This window comes from Dama dama, chromosome 21 (assembly GCF_033118175.1).
Source record: "Dama dama isolate Ldn47 chromosome 21, ASM3311817v1, whole genome shotgun sequence".
Classification (NCBI taxonomy): domain Eukaryota; kingdom Metazoa; phylum Chordata; class Mammalia; order Artiodactyla; family Cervidae; genus Dama; species Dama dama.
In genome coordinates this window covers 50,656,032-50,681,093 of record NC_083701.1, presented here as the reverse complement: position 1 = coordinate 50,681,093, position 25,062 = coordinate 50,656,032, and the positions used below count along the sequence as shown (strand labels likewise).

General features: G+C 37.9%; 1 protein-coding gene across 3 annotated transcripts in view; it reads right to left on the bottom strand.

The window, feature by feature from the left end:
• Positions 1-25,062, bottom strand: part of CSMD3 (CUB and Sushi multiple domains 3) — a 1,326,016-nt gene that overhangs the window by 347,257 nt on the left and 953,697 nt on the right. For all 3 annotated transcript variants that reach the window (XM_061122845.1, XM_061122846.1, XM_061122847.1), the window contains one exon: positions 7,733-7,889. In XM_061122845.1, coding sequence (XP_060978828.1) covers positions 7,733-7,889 — 157 coding nt within the window. The remainder of the gene's footprint in view (positions 1-7,732; positions 7,890-25,062) is intronic.

Sequence of the window (25,062 nt, the reverse complement as noted above, 5' to 3'; positions counted from 1 at the left end):
AGATTCTCCCCCATTAGGGACACCCAGAGAGGTTCACAGAGTTACATGAAGAAGAGGAGAGGGAGGAGGGAGATAGAGATGAGCAGGAGGAGAAAAAGGGGGACTCAAGAGGCGAGAGACAGATCTACGCAGCTGTCTGTTCCCAGAGTGTTCTCCGTAGCCCAGTCACCTACAAAGATTCACAAAATTGGATTGGGAAGAGAAGGGGAAAGGAGGAAATAGAGGTGTTCTGAGGTAGAAAACAGAGAGTCAAGATTGGGAGAGAATAATCTTTGGTTTAAAAATAGTGCTTCTCTTTTTTTTTTTTTTTTGGTAAGGTTATAGTGTATTGAAAATGAAAATTAAGGAGTAGTAGAGGAGTACTAGAGGACTTTAAAAGAAGTAAGAGAAAAAGAAAAATAGAAAATAGAAGAGAAAAAGGAACAAAAAATAAAGAAGAAAAAAGAAAAAAAAAAGAAAGAAAAAGAAGAAAAAAAGAAAGAAAAAAAAAATTTTTTTTTTTGCCCCTAATTAAAAAAATCGTAAAAATCTATGGAAATGAAAGTTAAGGAGTAATGGGGGAGTAATAGGGCATTTTAAAGGAAAATAAAAGAGAAAAAATAAAAAAGAAAAAAAAAAAAAAGAGAGAACAAAGTAAAATTATATCTAGGAGTTTCTCTGGAGTTGTTGTGTCAGTGTGGGTTCGGCTCAGTTTCAGATAGCTCCTCGTTCCAGCTTACGCGTCTCGATATCTACAGGCCCCTTCCGGTGTAGTCGGTATTTTCTAGAGGGATTTTAATCTGTTGCACCAGTCCCTTCTGAAGCGGTTCCCTTTGTTTATTTGGCTTCTGTTTGCCAGTCTTTTCAGAGTCTCATTTCCGCCCTGACACAGGCGGGCAGAGGTGGACTCTTATTCAGGTAGCTAGTTCCGTCGCTCTGCGGGGAGGGGCTGGCGCTGTGGGGACGGGCTTGCGCCAGGGGGACGGGCTGGGGCTGCCGGGAGGGGCTGACGCTGCTCTCTCCATCTGCGCTGCTCAGGCTCCCGGCTGCTCTATGTGGAGCGCGCCCCGCGCTGCGCGAGGTTCCAGCCCTCGGGTGTTCCACAAAAGCGCGGAACGAAAAGCTGTGTCTGCTCTCTGTGCCTTCCCCGTCAGAGCAGTCCAGGCAGCCAGGGGCTCGGTGGGCGCACTCTCTCCAGGTGTGGCGCGCCCCCTCCCTTCCGCGGACCCAGTCTCAGTTTCCGCTGGCGCCAGTCGGGTGCCTGCGCCTTCTGCCCTCTGCGTCCCCAGCCCCAGTCCCCGCCCGCGCCGGTCGGGTGCCTGCGCCCTGTGTCTCGCCGCGACCTTCCCCTCCCCCCTGCCTCCTGCCTCCGGCGGGGCTGGGCCGGTCCGCAGCCTGTGAGCTCTTCTCTGGATTTTCTCGGTCTCTGTTCTGCGAACGGCCGGCAGTGTGTTCGGGCCGGTTAATTTACTCTCTCTCTTTTGGTCTCCCACAGTTCAAGTTGGCAACTCACAGAAGTTCCCTCCGATTGTCCTCAGGGCACTCAGGCCCGGACCCTACCCCAAAGCAATGCCGCCTAAGACTTCCCGGGACGGATCTCCGTCCTTAGCTCTTTTGTCTCACTTTTTATCTTTTATATTTTGTCCTACCTCCTTTCGAAGACAATGGGCTGCTTTTCTGGGCACCTGGTGACCTCAGCTAGCGATCAGAAGTTGTTTTGTGAAGTTTGCTCTGCGTTCAGTTATTTTTTTGATGAATTTGTAGGAGAGAAATTGGTCTCCCCGTCCTACTCCTCTGCCATCTTGGCTCCTCCCCACATTAACATTTAAAAAAATATTATATTTTTACATGTAGTTCAACAACAGAAAATGTAAATAAATGGAATTTTAAATATAAAACATTTAAAACTTCCATGGAGATAATATAGTATAGTGATTAAGTTTAGGAATTCTATAGGGAGAGCTCCTCAACTAAATTTCCATATGTGCACTTATGAGGTATGTCACCTTGGGCAATTAACAACTTTTCTGTGCTTTGCTTTTCCTCCTCTTCTCACTGGGGATAATAGTACTTCCCTCATAGAGTTATATCTATATCTAATCAGTAGTAAATAAATGTTAACTATTATTTTTAACTGATATTTAATGTTTAAATAATGTTAAATATCTCTGTGTGCCTTTTAAATAAAATCTAAGTCCCTTACTATAGTCCACCTCGCCCCTGTCTAGCTTCAAACTTTACCTCTCATTTTGTACAATTCTCCTTCTTATCTACCTTCAGTCAAACAACTCAAGCTGAAGTCTTCTCTTCAGGCCTTGTATTTGCTCATCTATCTGCCTACAATCTGCTATTCTCAGATCTCTTATTATAATTCAGATATCAAATCAGGTGATACCTCCTGAGACACAGTCCTTGAATAAACTGGATATAGTAGACTCATCTTCCATAGTATGTATCCTATCACCCTATTACCAATTATTTCTACAAGCAGTTCTTTTATCTTTTGTTCACAATTTTGTTTTCTGTCTTGTCTCACTAAAACACTGGCTTCACGTGAGCAGGAACTTTGTCTTTACTGTTCTCTTCATCCTCAGAGCATAAACAATTCCAACGGAGAAAGAAAAAATTTAAGCCTATGATTCAATGAATAACTTCTATGTTGATAAGTTAATTCCAATAGAGGAATAAAAGAGAAGACAAGATTTATGGACCAAAAAAGGAGTGACATGAGTGACATGTCTACAACTCAGCCTTCAGAGAGAAATACAGTAAAAGATATCAGATTAAGGAATGCATTCTTGACTGTGTATTGAGGGGCTGAGGGGATCTGGCTAGAGTAACATATTAAGTTCTATTAACTTCTATTATTGAATTATCCAGAGCAGAGTGATGTATTATGGAGGATATTGTATTGAGATCCTAATCTCTGATATGCTCTTCTCACTTTAGAAGAAGGCAATGGTAATTTTCTCTCACTGTACTCCCCTACACTGTCCAGGAAAACACAACTACAGATTTAATTAATTTGTGTTGTATAAAGCACCTGAAAATATGTCTCATCTAGAACTTAGGTTGGAATAAGTTTCAGATTTCTCAAGGGCAAGCATAATTATTAGTCACTTTTGAAAAGAATGGAAGAGTGGTCTAACCCAAGGAGGGAGTTAATTCTGAGAGGCTGGAGGGATGGAAGTGTAATCGGATGCCCTAAGGTTAGTCAAGGTCTGACCAAGTTTGTCACAGATGTTTTATATCCAACCCATGTGGCCGTCCACACTTCATTTCTCTAAATCAAACTAGAGTTGACTAAGAAACTAATTTTGGAGAAGAAGGATATCTGTACAAAAAACTAAATAAGATTTTTCTTGACAACTCTCAAGGATGAAGACTGAAGAGATTTAATTTGCTTCATAAAAGTAAAGGAATGGGACATTTTCTTCCCTCAAATGTGGTGTAGCATTTTCATACCAGGTATTTTATATTTTTTGGTGAAGGAAAGACAGAGAAGCGCATGGTCTTCTTAGTAGAGTAGAACTAAAACTATTAATAATGGGTGAACCAAATGCTTTTCCTTTCTAGGCACTCAAGGTTCTCTGTACTTTCATGACACCACTAATCATAGAGGCATCTATTAATACAATATCTTTTAACTTATTTTTTTGGAATATCTGTTATAGCTGTGCATCATAGGAGACACTGTACACTGTCTTCTCGGTATATCTTTTCTTCTCCCTCATGAACAAAATCTTGATTTTGCCTCCAGCAATAACTGAAGCGTATCAGGCAGTGTATCATGATAGTCAAATAATAATCCAATAATTTAGTCTGACAAATACTTCATTTTTCCAGCTTCCCTTGCTGGGAAATTTATCCATATAGCCCTATTTCGGACAAAGAGGGATAACAGAATGTCTGACACAAGATTTTTGTATTCCTGATGAAAGGAACCTATATGGTAAATACTACCTCCTTCTTTTTGCCTTGAATATGTCCAGTGTTAAAGTAGCCATCTTGTGACTATGTCACAACAATCATGAGAACAAGAAGTGAACATACTAGGAATGCCATAACAAAAAGAAGCCCCTTGTAACCTAGGTTTAACAACTGAATTAGGACCTGCTTACCTTTTTTCTCTTCACAGGTCATATATAATTAACATAAATCCTGGCTGTTTAAGCCATGGTTAAGTTTACTATTACTGCTGCTGTTTATTTGCTAAGTTGTGTCCAACTCTTTGTGGCTCCATGGACTATAGCCCACTAGGTTCCTCCATAGGATTTCCCAGGCAAGAACACTTCAGTGGATTGCCTTTTCCTTTTCTAGGAGATTTTCCCAACCCAGGGATCAAACCTCCATCTCTTGCTTGACAGGCACACTCTTTACCACTGAGCTCTCTGGGAAGGCCCTAGGTTTACCTTCAAGCTAAAAGCAGTATCTCAACTGTTTCTACTAGTCCATTTGCTATTCCTAGTGATTAAATAATGAATGGACCAATAAGACAGTTGAAATAAAACACATCTTAAAGGCTTGTTCTAAAATATTTCTTCATTTTAATTTCAGCCAAATGTAATTCTATCTGTGACTATCATTACATAGAGCAGATGGCTCAGAGGGTAAAGCATCTGCCTGCAATGCAGGAGACCCTGGTTTGATCCCTTGGTTGGGAAGATCCCCTGGAGAAGGAAATGGCAATTCGCTCCAGTATTCTTGCCTGGAGAATTCCATGGACAAAGGAGCTTGGTGGGCTACAGTCTATGGGGTCACAAAGAGTCAGACACAGCTGAGTGACTTCATTAGATAAGGATGATCACAAAAGGCCTGTTTATGCTAAACCTAGAATCATGAGAAGCTAGGCAAGTGGGATTAATCTGAGTTAAGTTATTTACTCTATTTGCCTTGAATGTGCTTATTTAGCATGCCCTTTCTAATCTCTGTGCCTTTCTTTATCCTGTTCTTTGCCTGGAATACAGTCCACCATTTCTTTCTGTGAGCCACCAACACAATCTTTAATACTACCTCATTCATGAATCCTAACCTGATCTGCCCTAGCCAAATTTCCTCTCTCCTGCCTCTAAATCCTCTGAAAATGAATACTAGAACTCCTCTGCATCTCATAGTGTTCTCTCAGATATTCCAGAAACAAATGTGGAATAATTTTAAGGGGAACATACCACAGAATGGCAGAGGTGGGATTAGAAATAACTGGATACAGGGATACAGACACAAAATGTGTTCTTTTCCATTTTTCCCCCATGTCTGCACACTTTAGCAAATTCTCTTGTGTTCAGAAATTAATTACTGCATCTAAGAATTTAAGGAATATAAAACATGTGGCCTAGTAGAATCTTCTATATCACAAAAAATATTTTATAAAATCAGTATTCAGAATACATGTTAATGTACCAATATATATGAAAAGTTGTAATTGATCTAAAACTGACTAAAGGAATTATGAAGTGAAATGGTCTCATGAAGAATTATGCATAATATGCTTGCAAGAAAACCAAAACAAACAAAAAACATAACCTCAATACCATGTGATAAGAGCTATATAGCTGTGGATATAGACTACTGCAAAAGAAGTGTTAAAAAGTAGACTAACTGTGGCTGAAGGAGTCAGGGTAGGCCTAGTAGGGAGATGTTTGAAATGGCCTTGAAGTTGAATAGTTCAGTTGATGCCACAGATGGATGGGGAATACTGAAAGAAAAAAGAAGCCTGGGTACAGGATTCTAAGGCTGGAAACCAAAGTATACTTGGAGAATGAGAAGTAACTTCCTTCAAAGATAGGAAATGTAAGGTTAACTATTAAAATCATTGCAGAGATGTGCTGATAGAAAGCCTGCCATTGTAAAACTCAGAAGTGACACTTAAGAACAAATACAGTTAATAGCTGACATGCCACTACTTCCAGGGCCTTTCTCAACAAAGGAGCTCAGCGCATATCCATTGGATCAGAAAATCTTAGAAGCATTTACTGACCTGGTGATATTCAGAGACACCTTTGAAGTAGACCATAAACATTTAATTCCAGATTTGAGACTGAAACATTTTAGTTTCAGTTCTGAGACTGAAAAATATTTATAGATGTATGTCTGCCCTTTTAAAAAAAATATAATTGCTTTTATACTCTTTTCCCAATGCTACAGCTTTCTATCTTCATAATGATTCACATTAATGAACAGCCAGACTCATTAAGAAAAAAAAAATGACTTCAAGTCTTTTCTTCTTAAGCATTTCTTTCTTTCTTTTTCTTTGACAAGCACAAGCAGTAGTTCACAGCAATGACAAAGACGTCAATGATTTTACTTATTATCCAGACTCCTGAGCATCCTATACAACTTCAAATTCAGGTATGGCTACAAAGCCCAGTATCTTTGCATCAATAATCTCATGTTACATAGAATTTAAATACCAGAAAAAGAAATTTAGGTTTCCTTTATTAACCCCATTGACATTTTAGACAAAGAGAAATATAAAATGATGCAGAACAAAGAAAGACCATCATGTAAACACTGAGCCATAACGAAAAATGTCACCAGCCCTGTCAGAAAAAAAAAAAAAAAGGGAAAGACGAAAGCAGATTAAGAAACATTTGCCCTTCTGAGCACATTGCAGCAATCATATTTGAGCAATAATCCACAGCACTGTTACTTTTAGTCCATTACACAGTAATATCTGTAAACACAATTTGGTTGGATTTTCATTTGTCTTCGGGAGCACTTCACAGGAAATCACGGTATATACAACAGTTCTCAGGGTTCAAAACTATGTATTAAACATCATTTTGTTAATTTAACTTGTGTTAATGATGTAACAATTTTAGCACAGGTAGAAAAAAAAACTTGAAATAAACAAGGAGAAAGAATCATATCTCAGTATTATGTCTCTTGACTGTATTTTCACAAACAATAATTTGATTCCAATTACCTTTAGAATCCCATGTGAATATCTTTACTGCTGTAACCTTTTCAACTTTCCAATTTCTGTAAGACTTTTCATTCACCTGACTTCTTGAGAAAATTTATATAACTCATTTGATTTTTTCAAATATTTCTGACAGTAAAGAATACAATTTAATTCTCATTGATGTAATTAGTCTACTCCTTATTATGATACTGGTAAAATAAATTCATTTTGTTCATATAACAATTGATGTAACCCACTTATGGTTTTCAAAGATTCTCAGTCTATGAGCTTCTACCTGTTTAAGTGTCAGAAAGTTGATTTGAGTATAACACAATAGTTCTATATAAATTTATTTTTAACAAGACAATTTAACAAAAAAGCAAAACAAACTAAAATCTTAGCTATTCTTCAGTGTAAAATCATCTGAAACCATTCGGTTATCATTAAGGGTTGACTAACTATAACTAATACAGATGTATTGTGTATGTTTTGCAGTGACAGGTAGGAGCTCAAGCACTGGGTTCCCATTTATTAAAAAGTTTAACTGTACTTCTTAAATAGTCCATGGGAAGAATACTGTTATTTTAAAGTACATAAATAAATAAGTTCAAAGTCACATATTACTTAAACTTTCTGAACCTATTGTTTCAACCATAAAATAGCAATAGCTAGAATACCTGTAATTTTTGAAGTTGTTAGGGTCAAATAAAATTATATACATGGAAGGGAGTTGTAAACTTCAAATTGCCAATCAAATGTTGAATATTATTTCATGTGGTGTATTGATTGCAATTACTAATAAATATTTAGCATCAGTGTTTGGCCATTTTTTCCTCCCAAAATACTTACTGGTATAGACAAGTTGAAAGCCTTCATCCGTCCCTTCAGAATCAGAATTAAATTCTAGCCAGAGCTGGTTTGAAGTACTACTAAGTGTCAGTCCTCGCATAGACGCACCAGTAAAAGCACCTAGGAGATGAGTTGTTTTATCTTTTCCATCATAAATCTGCAAAATATATTTACAATTAAAATGAAAATGTGTAAATAATAAACAATTCTGAGCATGCATTTATATCTATGAAGAAAATGAGCGATTACACTCCCTAAATCGTCATTACATGTTTCCCAAGAAAAACCGCATATATCATTAATTGATTTTACAAATGCCACAGTAAGAGAGATAAGATTCCACATGGATAATTTTAACATTTCAAGCTCAGTAGACACTAAGTAACACTCAAACTCATGTTATAAAGTTTTTGCTCTTATTTTAAAAACAATGCTTTTTTATGGCAGACAATTTAAAATTGAGAATTTGTGGGTTGGTGGTTGTTTTGAACTTTCTCAAGGGCACCAAACACCTGGTTTTCTAATAACATGATTAATACAAAATATACTTGCTTCTTTGTACATTCTACTTATCCACACCTTCTAACTTATTTAATTTTTGATACTTTAAAAATGCTGAAATGGAGCTAAATGCTTTTAGAAACTGATTTAACAAGGCAAAAATATACAAAACAAAACTGATACCTTCCCAAAGGTCCCTACCTCATTCCCAATTTCTGAAGGTGTAGCTTCTCATTGTCCTCTAATTTTCTTTATCTTATCAAAGCATTATAGACATGTCTTTACATCAATAGATATAAATTCTTGCTTTTGAGAACTGGGTAATATTTCATCCAGTTACACTATCACAACTTGCCTTACCATTCCTATATTAACAATTAACATTCCTATATAAACAAAGATTTTTGCCACTAAAAGTGATCCTGAAAAAAAAAGAAAAAACTTTTACGTATTATCTCACATTTCTCTTTGCTACCTGTATTTCAGTAAGAAAGGTTTCATACATTTAATACATTGAATTTGGATGCTCAAATGTAGGTGTATTGTCAGATTATTTCCCAAAAGGTGTACAGTAATTAAACTGAGGATTGGTCAACAATGCATATTGCCATTCTTTTTTAAGGTATGCATTTTCAGTGTGGTAGCTATTACTCCCAACGGTGAGAAAATTAGTTCTTAGAGTTGATAAAACCTTGGATATGATAATGGTTTGCTGACCTACAAAGACCAACTCTAACTGACAAATCTCATTCCACAGTACTTAGTTTTATGAAGTTGAGTCTGGGGGCTCCTTCCGCAAATGATAACAAATAGAAAAAGTTGAGAAATATTTCTGAAAGTTACTTGTATTTTGCCAAAACTGCCTTACTTATGACCTATCATAAGAGTAAAAACTATGTCACTAAACTTCTAATCTGGTGATCTTGCCACAGCACCAATGTTCCCCCAAAATGGTATTCAATATGTTCATGTCACCTAAGAGATGATATTTAGATGGTACATGATGGAAAGTTTATTACTACTACATTAAGTTGTATGATATATGTTTCTTGTGTTAAATTGTAGGATTTAACTTGATTACCTATTTATAATGTTTTCTAAAATTTGTAACTAAAAGCTGATGTATAACTTTTTTATCAAATTATCCCTACAAGGTTTTAGATTATGTTTATGTTAACAAAGTAAATTAGAAAAAATTACTATATTTCAAAATCTAATTTTTCAAATAAAATAATGAGATTTTTTAATCTTTGGATTCAAGGTATTCTTCAATCCAAGGAAATGTTCTTGAGTTTTGGTTTATTTAATTATTCCCTGTATATTTTATTTTTTTGTTTCCATCTTAAGTGCCTATTATGTACATATTCAGGCTCCAAATTGCATTGCAATTCTTTTACATGTTTTTCTTCTGAAATTTATCTATATTCCCTCTATATTATAGCTTATCTTCCACTGGAACTTTAACATTAACAATTAAATTTTCAGCAGTAACTAATCTCTTTTTATAATCTTCTATTAAAATCTTAAATTTTAAGTTCTATTAATAGACAGGTCAGTCAGGTTCTAGAAAGTCAGTCTGTCTGTCTTCACCTTCTTCCCTCTCTTTCCCCAGTATCTGGTTTTGGTACTCAAATTGCATTATTATATCAAGATAGTTGGGAGAAATATCAATAACTTCAGATATTCAGATGACATCATCCTTATGGCAGAAAGTGAAGAGGAACTACACAGACTCTTTATGAAAGTGAAAGAGGAGAGTGAAAAAGCTGGCTTAAAACACAGCATTCAAAAACTAAGATTATGGCATCTGGTCCCATCACTTCATGGCCAATAGACGAGGAAACAATGGAAACAGTGGCAGCCTTTGTTTTCTTGGTCTCCCAAATCACTGCAGATGGTGACTGTAGCCATGAAATTAAAAGATGCTTGCTCCTTGGAAGAAAAGCTATGACCAACCTAGGCAGCATATTAAAAAGCACAGATACTAATTACATTGCTGACAAAGGTCTATCTACTAAAACTATGGTTTTTCCAGTAGTCATATATGGGTGTGAGACTTGGACTATAAAGAAAGCTTAGCGCCCTAGAATGGATGCTTTTGCACTGTGGTGCTAGAGAAGACTCTTGAGAGTCCCTTGGACTGCAAGAAGATCAAACCAGTCCATCCCAAAGAAAATCAGTCCTGAATATTCGTTGGAAGGACCGATGCTGAAGCTGAAGCTCTGATGCTTTGGCCACATCATGCAACAAACTGACTTACTAGAAAAGACCCTGATGCTGGGAAAGATTGAAGGCAGGAGGAGAAAGGGACGACAGAGGATGAGATAGTTGGATGGCATAACCAACTTGATGGACATGAGTTTGAGGACGCTCTGGGAGTTGGTGATGGACAGGGAAGTCTGGAATGCTGCAGTCCATGGGGTCGCAGATTCAGACATAACTAACCAACTGAACTGAACCTATAGTTTCATATTTTCTTATTATAGATACAGGTTTTAAACACTGCAAAGACAACAATACTTTTATTTAACATGCTTTATAAATGTAGCTTTGTTCAGAGTCCCTAGCATTCTTTTCTAACAACATTTTATAACTTTTCTGCCCAGAAGTTGTAAAGTCTCCAGTGTGGAGGCGTTTCCTGCTCTCTCCCTTGTGCCCGTGGAAATCTAAAGCTTCATATTATAACCCTCCAGCATCCACAAATTTATTTATTTGTTTCATTACCAATGAAAAGGAAGTGGAAATAAGAGTGAGAAAGAGAGGAACTGAGTCATAAAATCAATTCAACATGCTCACTAAATTCCTAACAGCAACATCTTATGGGTCTCCCTTTTCTTTCTAAAAGGTCTTTCTGTCTTTTTTTTAATTTTTTTTTTTTAATTTGTTGACTATTTAAGGAATATTTGACTTCTAGATAAAGGGCGGTATGGATAACTCCCTAAAATTATATGGCAGTACCAGGAACCCCTCTTGGAATCTAATGGATCACACAAATATAGTTCTGTTAGTTACCAACAAGAATTTGTCTTCAACAAAGCTGAAGCAAATGCTGAGGTTGTTAGGTCAGGAATATTTTTGTTTGTCTGAGTACATAAGAGTCAACTTTTCATTTCTTAAGAATAGCACTCATGAGGAATAATTCAGACAAAGAAACATTGCTTGTCAGGAAAAACAACCTTTGTGTTTGAGTTTCAAATGTTCAATATACTCATAAATCGACTTCTGAATACAGTTATATTATGACTCTATATATGCTGTAGTTTATAAATCCTGTGTTTGGAGGTACACAATTACAATCAAAGCATGTAACCAAATGACCCAGTGGATCTAATTTGTAGTTAATACTGTCAAAGTAACCACATGGAATAGGCTTCCCTGACAGCTCAGATGGTAAAGAATCCTTCTACACTGCAGAAGACCTGGGTTCATTTCCTGGGTTGGTAAGACCCCCTGGAGAAGGGAATGGCAACTCACTCCAGTATTCTTGCCTGGAGAATGCCATGGACAGAGGAGCCTGGCAGGCTACTGCCTATGGGGTTATAAAAGTTGGACACAACTTGAGTGACTAACACAACCACATAGAATTTTTTCCTTTTATTTCTCTTACTGCTAACCAACATATAATTTCATTCATATGTTAAATATAAATAAATTTTCTTGGATTCAACTAATTCTGCTTTCAAGTGTGGATACATTTTAAGAACTTTCAGTTTGCCAAAAACAACCAAATAAAGGGGAAATATAAATAACTAATAGTTGCAATTGAGAAAATGGAAATTGAAATTTACTTTTAACTTTTAAAAAAGGTCTCTCCTAATTTTTTTCCTCAAATTTTCCGTGGTAATAATAATAATAATAAGAGTGTAACAATAGCAGAGACCCTTATTTCACTCCACATATATAACCCTAAGAAAAATTTTAAAAATAATCCAAATTATCTGCCACAAGAGATACATATTTATATTAATTTTTTTCAAGACAGAAGCACACATTTTGCTTTTTCAAATGAAACTTTATTTAAGAAATGATTTCTAAATAATCATTGAATAAGAATGTATGAAAAGGAGCTAAATTTTCAAATGAAAATAATTATCTTAAACTCAGGTGGGAGAATCTAATTTAGCACCAAAGCTAACTACCATTTATTTAACAACGTAAAGTCAAAAGGCAAAAAACAAATAATGTAGAAGCACCACTATAATTATCAAAACTAAATGAAGTGTGATCATTCAGCTATAAAATTTTGGAAGTGTATATAAATTCTTAAGTCAAAATGAAAAACAAGTGTTAATTAAGTAGGCTTTAAAAAGTGAAGAGTTTCATAGTTTTGATCGAGTCAATGCTGTTAACCCTGTAAATAAAATACTTCAGAGTATTCAAATATATATGAACACATAAAAGCAACAAGGTAGGAAAAATCAGTGTATACAGTCAAAGACTAAACATACTGAAATATACATGAGTGCAATCATACAAATAAGAAAATTAAACAAACAAAATGTGTCTTACATTTTAAAATAAATTTATGGTACAGAGTGATTATGTTGGGTTTGATCAGAACCTCATAGAAACTTTGAGGTTATTACTTCTCATTTCTTTTCTATTTAAAATCAGGATATTTGGGTATATTTTTATTTATTTGAGTTTATTTTTTTCTTTTTCCACAGGACATTATTATTTTTGAGATATGTCTTAATATCTATTTTTAGTTTTCAGAAATTAGAAAGCTAAAAGGAATAAGGAAATTATAACAGCATACAGAAGTTGAGAGAGGACTCGAGCATTACCCTGCCCCCATAGGAATAGTCTCACCTACTTAGTGGTTAATTCAGATAATGAATTACTTTTATGTCAAATGTAAAATTCAAGTTTTCTCAAGAATTAATATTGTGAAAGGCATTGCAGGCTTTAATAGCATTAATGAAGCTCTTTGAAATGACTAATTTGTTATAAAATTGCAATTAATTTGGTAGTCTTACACAAGAACAGAAGAGAACTTAATATTGCCATGTTTCAATTATCAAACCTTTCATAATGAATCAGGGCTTGACATTTGTTATGGTGTACAGACCTTCCTATTTCTAAAAGGTCAAAACCTATCATGATGAACTGCTTCAGTCAGTTCAGTTCAGTTCAGTTGCTCAGTTGTGTCTGACTCTTTGCAACCCCGTGGACGCCAGGCTTCCCTGTCCATCACCAACTAACGAGAGTTTACTCAAACTCATGTCCATTGAGTTGGTGATGCCATCTAACCATCTCATCCTCTGTCGTCCCCTTCTCTTCCCGCTTTCAATCTTTCCCAGCATCAGGGTCTTTTCCAAGGAGTCAGTTCTTCACTTCAGGTGGCCAAAGTATTGGAGTTTCAGCTTCAGCATCAGTCCTTCCAATGACCATCCATCACTGATCTCCTTTAGGATGGACTGGTTGAATCTCCTGGCAGTTCAAGGGACTCTCAAAAGTCTTCTCCAACACCACAGTTCAAAAGCATCAATTCTTTGTTGCTAAGCTTTCTTTAAAGTCCAACTCTCACATCCATACATGACTACTGGAAAAACCATAGCCTTGACTAGATGGACCTTTGTTGGCAAAGTAACATCTCTGCTTTTTAATATGCTGTCTAGGTTGGTCATAACTTTCCTTCCAAGGAACAAGTGTCTTTTAATTTCATGGCTACAGTCACCATCTGCAGTGATTTTGGAGCCCCCAAAAATAAACTCTGTCACTGTTTCCACTGTTTCCCTATCTATTTGCCATGAACTGATGGGACTGGATGCCATGATCTTAGTTTTCTGAATGTTGAGCTTTAAGTCAACTTTTTCACTCTCCTCTTTCAAGAGGCTCTTTAGTTCTTCTTTAGGGTGGTGTCATCTGCATATCTGAGGTTATTGATATTTCTCCCAGCAATCTTGATTCCAGCTTGTGCTTCATCCAGCCCAGCGTTTCTCATGATGTACTCTGCATATAACTTAAATAAGCAGAGTGACAATATACAGCCTTCACATACTCCTTTTCCTATTTGGAAACAGTCTGTTGTTCCATGTCCAGTTCTAACTGTTGCTTCCTGACCTGCATACAGGTTTCTCAAGAGGCAGGTCAGGTGGTCTGGTATTCCCATCTCTTTCAGAATTTTCCATAGTTGGTGGTGATCCATACAGTCAAAGACTTTGGCATAGTCAATAAAGCGGAAATAGATGTTTTTCTGGAACTCTATTGCTTTTTCGATGACTGAACAGATGTTGGCAATTTGATCTCTGGTTCCTCTGCCTTTTCTATATCCAGCTTGCACATCTGGAAGTTCACAGTTCATGTACTGCTGAAGCCTGGCTTGGAGAATTTTGAGCATTACTTTACTAGCATGTGAGATGAGTGTAATTTTGTGGTAGTTTGAGCATTCTTTGGCATTGCCTTTCTTTGGGACTGGAATGAAAACTGACCTTTTCCAGTCCAGTGGCCAGTGCTGAGTTTTCCAAATTTGCTGGCATATTGAGTGCAGCACTTTCACAGCATCATCTTTTAGGATTTGAAATAGCTCAACTGGAATTCCATCACCTCCACTAGCTTTGTTTGTAGAGATGCTTCCTAAGGCCCAATTGACTTCACATTCCAGGATATCTGGCTCTAGGTGAGTGATCACACCATCATGATTATCTGCTTATGGACACCCAAAGCTGTTGTTGCTAATGACATAAGAAATGTATTAGAAAGCATATCCCCACTCATTACTCTAATGAATTAGCAAGTCAGGTGTTATCTGAACCCAAGAGCAAAAAAAGTAAAATCAAAAGAGAGAAATTACACATGTACATGAGCATAATTATTCAAACTGTCAAATTATTCCTGCTCATGGATACTAGAATTTTCTTTCTTTTTTTTTTTTTTGATACTAAAATTTTTAATTTGGCCATTTGTTTTATAGGTTGATTAAGAATTTATATAATTTTTGTAATGAGTTGAGTTAGATCTCAAGTTTTGAATGAAAAAGAAAAAACATAAATTTTTCAAAATATTTCAAATCTACAATGTTCTCTCCAAAGACAATATGTAACAAAAGAGAACATTTGTTTGTACTCAGATCTTGATATGTCTTTACAACAGCTATATAATGTGTAGTCAATTATAAGAGCTAGTGTGCTTCAGTGAGGGAGTTGGGAGTTAAATCAAGGGTCAGGTTTTCAGGCGCCTTAGCTTTGTGGTTCTGTTGAAGTCCCAACTCTACCCTCAAAACTGACTGGCATGTCACACATCATTTTACTTCTGTGATCCTCAGTATGAGAAAAAAGGAAAGGTTTTATGAGGCCTTGTGTAACACTCTGTGATTTGGTTGTCAAATACAAGCATTTTTCCTGGTAGCTCAGGTGGTAAAGAATCTGCCTGCAATGCAGTAGACCCTGGTTTGATTATTGGTTGGGAAGATCTTCTGGAGAAGGGATAGGCTACCCACTCCAGTATTCTGGTCTAGAGAATTTCAGGGGCTATATAGTCCATGGGGTCGCAAAGAGTCAGAGATGACTTTCAATTTCACTTTCTATTTTGCATAAGAAATAAGTCTTTAAACTTCACAATGCCAACTATAGTAAAGAGACTGCCTTTTTCCCCCCTGCAAATTCCTTTATCTAAACATAATGCTTAGCCTTTTTCTGAAAGTAAAAACAAATACAGTGATAACAAAAACATAAATTGTATTTCTGACTAGTATTCATATTTCGTCCTATTCAGCTGACAAGCATAGCAACTTACTATTGACTATTTAGAGCCTACATATGATAAACACCATCTATAAATGTTAATTAAAAACAATTAAGTTATATAGTTTGAGTGATGGATTGGGAAGTTCAATATTCTTGCCTACTGAAAGTAATATAACCAAACAAAGATATATTCATAATTTCCAAACCTACTTTCATTACAAAATCTGGAGAGCTTTATAAAAATCCTTAATCCCAGGAGGAGCCAAGATGGCGGAGGAGTAGGACAGGGAGACCACTTTCTCTCCTACAATTTCATCAAAAGAATAACTGAATGCAGAGCAAACTTCACAAAACAACTTCTGATCGCTAGCTGATGTCATCAGGTGCCCAGAAAAGCAGCCCATTGTCTTTGAAAGGAGGTAGGACAAAATATAAAAGATAAAAAGTGAGACAAAAGAGCTAAGGATGGAGATCCGACCCGGGAAGGGAGTCTTAGGCAGCATTGCTTGGGGTAGGATCCGGGCCTGAGTGCCCTGAGGACAATCGGAGGGAGCTTCTGTGAGTTGCCAACTTGAACTGTGGGAGACCGAAAGAGAGAGAGAAAATTAACCGGCCCGAACACACTGCCGGCCGTTTGCAGAACAAAGGGACCGAGAAAGTCCAGAGAAGAGCTCGCAGGCTGCGGACTGGCCCAGCCCCGCCGGAGGCAGGAGGCAGGGGGCGGGGAAGGTCGCGGCGAGACACAGGGCGCAGGCACCCGACCGGCGCGGGCGGGGACTGGGGCTGGGGACGCAGAGGGCAGAAGGCGCGCGCACCCGACTGGCGCCAGCGGAAACTGAGACTGGGTCCGCGGAAGGGAGGGGGCGCGCCACACCTGGGGAGAGTGCGCCCACCGAGCCCCTGGCTGCCTGGACTGCTCTGACGGGGAAGGCACAGAGAGCAGACACAGCTTTTCGTTCAGTGCTTTTGTGGAACACCCGAGGGCTGGAACCTCGCGCAGCGCGGGGCGCGCTCCATATAGAATAGCCGGGAGCCTGAGCAGCACAGACGGAGAGAGCAGCGTCAGCCCCTCCCGGCTGCGCCAGCCCGTCCCGGCAGCGCCAGCGCGTCCCGGCAGCGCCAGCCCGTCCCGCAGCGCCAGCCCCTCCCTGCAGCACCAGCCCCTCCCTGCAGCACCAGCCCCTCCCCACAGCGCTAGGGAGCTAGCTACATGAATAAGAGTCCACCTCTGCCCGCCTGTGTCAGGGCGGAAATGAGGCTCTGAAGAGACCGGCAAACAGAAGCCAAATAAACAAAGGTAACCGCTTCAGAAGAGACTGGTGCAACAGATTAAAATCCCTCTAGAAAACACGGACTATACCAGAAGGGGCCTGTAGATATCGAGAAGTGTAAGCTGGAACAAGGAGCTATTTGAAACTGAGCCAAACCCACACTGACCGCAACAGCTCCAGAGAAATTCCTAGATATATTTATACTATTTTTTTTAAGTAAGAAAAAAAAATTTTTTTTTTAATTTTTTCTTCTTTATTTTTTCTCTTTTATTTTCCTTTAAGATTGCTTATTACTCCCCCATTACTACTTAACTTTCATTTTCATAGATTTTTACAATTTTTTTAATTAGGGGAAAAAATTTTTTTTTTCTTTCTTTCTTTTTTGCTTTTTCTTTTTTCCTCTTTTTTTTCTTTCCTTTTTCTCTTCTATTTTCTATTTGTCTTTTTCTCTTATTTCTTTTAAAGTCCTCTAGTACTCCTCTACTACTCCTTAATTTTCATTTTCAATACACTATAACCTTACAAAAAAAAAAAAAAAGAAGAAGAGAAGCACTAATTTTAAACCAAAGATTATTCTCTCCCAATCTTGACTCTCTGTTTTCTACCTCAGAACACCTCTATTTCCTCCTTTCCCCTTCTCTTCCCAATCCAATTCTGTGAATCTTTGTGGGTGTCTGGGCTACAGAGAACACTCTGCGAACAGGCAGCTGCGTAGATCTGTCTCTCTCCTCTCGAGTCCCCCTTTTTCTCCTCCTGCTCATCTCTATCTCCCTCTTCCCTCTCCTCTTCTTCATGTAACTCTGTGAACCTCTCTGGGTGTCCCTAACGGGGGAGAATCTTTTCACCATTAACCTAGAAGTTTTCTTATCAGGGATGTATAGTTGGAGAAGTCCTGAGACTATAGGAAGAATAAAACTGAAATCCAGAGGCAGGAGACTTAAGCCCAAAACCTGAGAACACCAGAAAACTCCCGACTACATGGAACTTTAAGTAATAAGTGACCGTCCAAAAGCCTTCATACCTACACTGAAACCAACCACCACCCAAGAGCCAATAAGTTTTAGAGCAAGACATACCACACAAATTCTCCAGCAACGCAGGAACATAGCCCTGAACGCCAACATACAGCCTGCCCAAAGTCACACCTAACACATAAACCCGTCTCAAAACTCATTACTGGGCACTCCATTGCTCTCCAAAGAGAAGAAATCAAGTTCCACGCACCAGAACACCGACGCAAGCTTCCCTAACCAGGAAACCTTGACAAGCCAATCGTCTAACCCCACCCACTGAGTAAATCCTCCACAATAAAAAGGAACCACAGACCTCCAGAATACAGAAAGCCCACTCCAGATACAGCAATCTAAACAAGATGAAAAGGCAAAGAAATACCCAACAGGTAAAGGAACATGAAAAATGCCCACCAAGTCAAACAAAAGAGGAGGAGATAGGGAATCTACCTGAAAAAGAATTTAGAATGATGATAATAAAAATGATCCAAAATCTTGAAAACAAAATGGAGTTACAGATAAACAGCCTGGAAACAAAGATTGAAAAAATGCAAGAAATATTTAATAAAGACCTAGAAGAAATAAACAAGAGTCAATTAAAAAGGAATAATGCAATGAATGAGATGAAAAACACTCTGGAGGAAACCAAGAGTAGAATAACAGAGGCAGAAGATAGGATAAGTGAGGTAGAAGATAAAATGGTGGAAATAAATGAAGCAGAGGGGGAAAAAGAAAAAAGGATCAAAAGAAATGAGGACAACCTCAGGGACCTCTGGGACAATGTGAAACGCCCCAACATTTGAATCATAGGAGTTCCAGAAGAAGAAGACAAAAAGAAAGGCCATGAGAAAATACTCGAGGAGATAATAGCTGAAAACTTCTCAAAAATTGGGAAGGAAATAGCCACCCAAATCCAAGAAACCCAGAGAGTCCCAAACAGGATAAACCCAAGGCAAAACACCCCAAGACACATATTAATCAAATTAACAAAGATCAAACACAAAGAACAAATATTAAAAGCAGCAAGGGAGAAACAACAAATAACACACAAAGGGATTCCCATAAGGATAACAGCTGATCTACCAATAGAAACCCTTCAGGCCAGAAGGGAATGGCAGGACGTACTGAAAGTAATGAAAGAGAATAACCTACAACCTAGATTACTGTATCCAGCAAGGATCTCATTCAGATATGAAGGAGAATTCAAAAGCTTTACAGATAAGCAAAAGCTGAGAGAATTCAGCACCACCAAACCAGCTCTTCAACAAATGCTAAAGGATCTTCTCTAGACAGGAATTGCAGAAAGGTTGTATAAACGTGAACCCAAAACAACAAAGTAAATGGCAACGGGAACACATCTATCAATAATTACCCTAAATGTAAATGGGTTGAATGCCCCAACCTAAAGACAAAGATTGGCTGAATGGATACAAAAACAAGACCCTATATATGCTGTCTACAAGAGACCCACCTCAAAGCAAGAGACACATACAGACTCAAAGTGAAGGGCTGGAAAAAAATATTTCACGCAAACGGAGACCAAAAGAAAGCAGGAGTCGCAATACTCATATCAGATAAAATAGACTTTCAAATAAAGGATGTGAAAAGAGACAAAGAAGGACACTACATAATGATCAAAGGATCAATCGAAGAAGAAGATATAACAATTATAAATATATATGCACCCAACATAGGAGCACCGCAATATGTACGGAAAAAACACTAACGAGTATGAACGAGGAAATTAATAGTAACACAGTAATAGTGGGAGACTTTAATACCCCACTCACAACTATGGATAGATCAACTAAACAGAAAATTAACAAGGAAACACAAACCTTAAATGACACAATGGACCAGCTAGACCTAATTGATATCTATAGGACATTTCACCCCAAAACAATCAACTTCACCTTTTTCTCAAGTGCACACGGAGCCTTCTCCAGAATGGATCACATCCTGGGCCATAAATCTGGTCTTGGAAAATTCAAAAAAATTGACATCATTCCAGTCATCTTTTCTGACCACAGTGCAGTAAGATTAGATCTCAATTACAGGAAAAAAATTGTTAAAAATTCAAACATATGGAGGCTAAATAACACGCTTCTGAATAACCAACAAATCATAGAAGAAATCAAAAAAGAAATCAAAATATGTATAGAAATGAATGAAAATGAAAACACAACAACCCAAAACCTATGGGACACTGTAAAAGCAGTGCTAATGGGAAGGCTCATAGCATTACACTCTTACATCAAGAAACAAGAAAAAAGCCAAATAAATAACCTAACTCTACACCTAAAGCAATTAGAGAAGGAAGAAATGAAGAACCCCAGGGTTAGCAGAAGGAAAGAAATCTTAAAAATCAGGGCAGAAATAAATGCAAAAGAAACTAAAGAGACCACAGCAAAAATTAACAAAGCTAAAAGCTGGTTTTTTGAAAAAATAAACAAAATTGACAAACCATTAGCAAGACTCATTAAGAAACAAAGAGAGAAGAACCAAATTAACAAAATTAGAAATGAAAATGGAGAGATCACAACAGACAACACTGAAATACAAAGGATCATAAGAGACTACTACCAGCAGCTCTATGCCAATAAAATGGACAACTTGGATGAAATGGACAAATTCTTAGAAAAGTATAACTTTCCAAAACTGAACCAGGAAGAAATAGAAGATCTTAACAGACCCATCACAAGCAAGGAAATCGAAACTGTAATCAAAAATCTTCCAGCAAACAAAAGCCCAGGACCAGATGGCTTCACAGCTGACTTCTACCAAAAATTTAGAGAAGAGCTAACACCTACCTTACTCAAACTCTTCCAGAAAATTGCAGATGAAGGTAAGCTTCCGAACTCATTCTATGAGGCCGCCATCACCCTAATTCCAAAACCAGACAAAGACGCCACAAAAAACGAAAACTACAGGCCAATATCACTGATGAACATAGATGCAAAAATCCTTAACAAAATTCTAGCAAACAGAATCCAACAACATATTAAAAAAATCATACACCATGACCAAGTGGGCTTTATCCCAGGAATCCAAGGATTCTTTAATATCCACAAATCAATCAATGTAATACACCACATTAACAAATTGAAAGATAAAAACCATATGATTATCTCAATAGATGCAGAGAAAGCCTTTGACAAAATTCAACACCCATTCATGATTAAAACTCTCCAAAAAGCAGGAATAGAAGGAACATACCTCAACATAATAAAAGCTATATATGACAAACCCACAGCAAGCATCACCCTCAATGGTGAAAAATTGAAAGCATTTCCCCTGAAATCAGGAACAAGACAAGGGTGCCCACTCTCACCACTACTATTCAACATAGTGTTGGAAGTTTTGGCCACAGCAATCAGAGCAGAAAAAGAAGTAAAAGGAATCCAGATAGGAAAAGAAGAAGTGAAACTCTCACTGTTTGCAGATGACATGATCCTCTACATAGAAAACCCTAAAGACTCTACCAGAAAATTACTAGAGCTAATCAATGAATATAGTAAAGTTGCAGGATATAAAATTAACACACAGAAATCCCTTGCATTCCTATACACTAACAATGAAAAAACAGAAAGAGAAATTAAGGAAACAATACCATTCACCATTGCAACAAAAAGAATAAAATACTTAGGAGTATATCTACCTAAAGAAACAAAAGACCTATACATAGAAAACTATAAAACACTGATGAAAGAAATCAAAGAGGACACAAACAGATGGAGAAACATACCATGTTCATGGATTGGAAGAATCAATATTGTCAAAATGGCTATTCTACCCAAAGCAGTCTATAGATTCAATGCAATCCCTATCAAGCTACCAACGGTATTTTTCACAGAACTAGACCAAAGACTTTCACAATTTGTATGGAAATACAAAAAACCTCGAATAGCCAAAGTAATCTTGAGAAAGAAGAATGGAACTGGAGGAATCAACCTGCCTGACTTCAGACTCTACTACAAAGCCACAGTCATCAAGACAGTATGGTACTGGCACAAAGACAGAAATATAGATCAATGGAACAGAATAGAAAGCCCAGAGATAAATCCATGAACCTATGGACACCTTATCTTTGACAAAGGAGGCAAGGATATACAATGGAAAAAAGACAACCTCTTTAACAAGTGGTGCTGGGAAAACTGGTCAACCACTTGTAAAAGAATGAAACTAGAACACTTTCTAACACCATACACAAAAATAAACTCAAAATGGATTAAATATCTAAATGTAAGACCAGAAACTATAAAACTCCTAGAGGAGAACATAGGCAAAACACTCTCCGACATAAATCACAGCAAGATCCTCTATGACCCACCTCCCAGAATATTGGAAATAAAAGCAAAAATAAACAAATGGGACCTAATGAAACTTAAAAGCTTTTGCACTACAAAGGAAACTATAAGTAAGGTGAAAAGACAGCCCTCAGATTGGGAGAAAATAATAGCAAATGAAGAAACAGACAAAGGATTAATCTCAAAAATACACAAGCAACTCCTGAAGCTCAATTCCAGAAAAATAAATGACCCAATCAAAAAATGGACCAAAGAACTAAACAGACATTTCTCCAAAGAAGACATACAGATGGCTAACAAACACATGAAAAGATGCTCAACATCACTCATTATTAGAGAAATGCAAATCAAAACCACAATGAGGTACCATTACACGCCAGTCAGGATGGCTGCTATCCAAAAGTCTACAAGCAATAAATGCTGGAGAGGGTGTGCAGAAAAGGGAACCCTCTTACACGGTTGGTGGGAATGCAAACTAGTACAGCCGCTATGGAAAACAGTGTGGAGATTTCTTAAAAAACTGGAAAGAGAACTGCCATATGACCCAGCAATCCCACTTCTGGGCATACACACTGAGGAAACCAGATCTGAAAGAGACACGTGCACCCCAATGTTCATTGCAGCACTGTTTATAATAGCCAGGTCATGGAAGCAACCTAGATGCCCATCAGCAGATGAATGGATAAGGAAGCTGTGGTACATATACACCACGGAATATTACTCAGCCATTAAAAAGAATTCATTTGAACCAGTCCTAATGAGATGGATGAAGCTGGAGCCCCTTATACAGAGTGAAGTAAGCCAGAAAGATAAAGAACATTACAGCATACTAACACATATATATGGAATTTAGAAAGATGGTAACGATAACCCTATATGCAAAACAGAAAAAGAGACACAGAAATACAGAACAGACTTTTGAACCCTGTGGGAGAATGTGAGGGTGGGATATTTCAAAAGAACAGCATGTATACTATCTATGGTGAAACAGATCACCAGCCCAGGTGGGATGCATGAGACAAGTGCTCGGGCCTGGTGCACTGGGAAGACCCAGAGGAATCGGGTGGAGAGGGAGGTGGGAGGGGGGATTGGGATGGGGAATACGTGTAAATCTATGGCTGATTCATATCAATGTATGACAAAACCCACTGAAATGTTGTGAAGTAATTAGCCTCCAAGTAATAAAAAAAAAAAAAGAAAGAAAGAAAAAAAAATACATAGAAAAAAAAAAAAATCCTTAATCCCAGGTGGAGATGAACTGAACCAATTTTCCCTAGATCTATTGAAACTTAACTAGTTTGGTTACAGATAAGTTCAGTTCAGTCGCTCAGTGTGTCCGACTTTGCGAATCCATGAACCTCAGCACACCAGGCCTCCCTGTCTATCACCAACTCCAGGAGTTCACCCAAACCCATGTCCATTGAGTCAGTGATGCCATCCAACCATCTTATCCTCTGTCGTCCCTTTCTCCTCCTGCCCTCAATCTTTCTCAGCATCAGGGTCTTTTCAAATGAGTCAGTTCTTCCCATGAGGTGGCCAAAGTATTGGAGTTTCAGCTTCAACATCAGTCCTTCCAATGAATATTCAGATAACTAAGGTGTTTATAAGAAGGAGGAGGGAGAGAGAGAGTGGGTGAGTGAGTAAATGAGAATCAGCCTAGATGATGGCTTCTCAGAAAAAAAAGTTGTGTGTGTGTGTGTGTGTGTGTGTACAGATATAGATTAAAATACATACTTTTTTTTTATTATTGGTTTTGTTCTTTGATCTTAGCCAAGGGATAAAAGTTTCTGTAATAGGCTAATTATTTTTCATATTTCTTTCTATGTCCTAGTTGGAATGGAGCAAAAGAAGTGATTACTAAATTTAATACTGGAAAGTCCTGTGGATGAAAATGGGCTCTGATGGATACAGTTCAGTTCAGTTCAGTCACTGAGTTGTGTCTGACTGTTTGTGACCCCATGGACTGCAGTACGCCAGGCTTCCCTGTCCATCACTAACTCCCAGATCTTCCTAAAACTCATGTCCTTCGAGTCAGTGATGCCATCAACCATCTCATCCTCTGTTGTCCCTTCTCCTCCTGCCTTCAATCTTTCCCAACATCAGGGGCTTTTCCAAGGCGCCAGTTCATTGCATCAGGTCGCCTAAGTATCAGAGTTTCAGATTCAGCATCAGTCCTTCCAATGAATATTCAGGACTGATTTCCTTTAGGATGGACAGGTTGGATCTTCTTGTAGTCTAAGGGACTCTCAAGAGTTTTCTCCAACACCACAGTTCAAAGGCATCAATTCTTCAGCATATGGTCCAGCTTTCTTTATGGTCCAGCTCTCACATTCATACGTGACTACTGAAAAAACCATAGCTTTGACTAAAAGGACCTTTGTCAGCAAGGTAATAGCTCTGCTTTTTAATGTGCTGTCTAGGCTGGTCATAGTTTTCCTTCCAAGGAGCAAACATCTTTTTATTCCATGGCTGCAGTGATCATCTGCAGTGATTTTGGAGCCCAAGAAAATAAAGTCTGTCACTGTTTCCACTGTTTCCCCATCTATTTGCCAT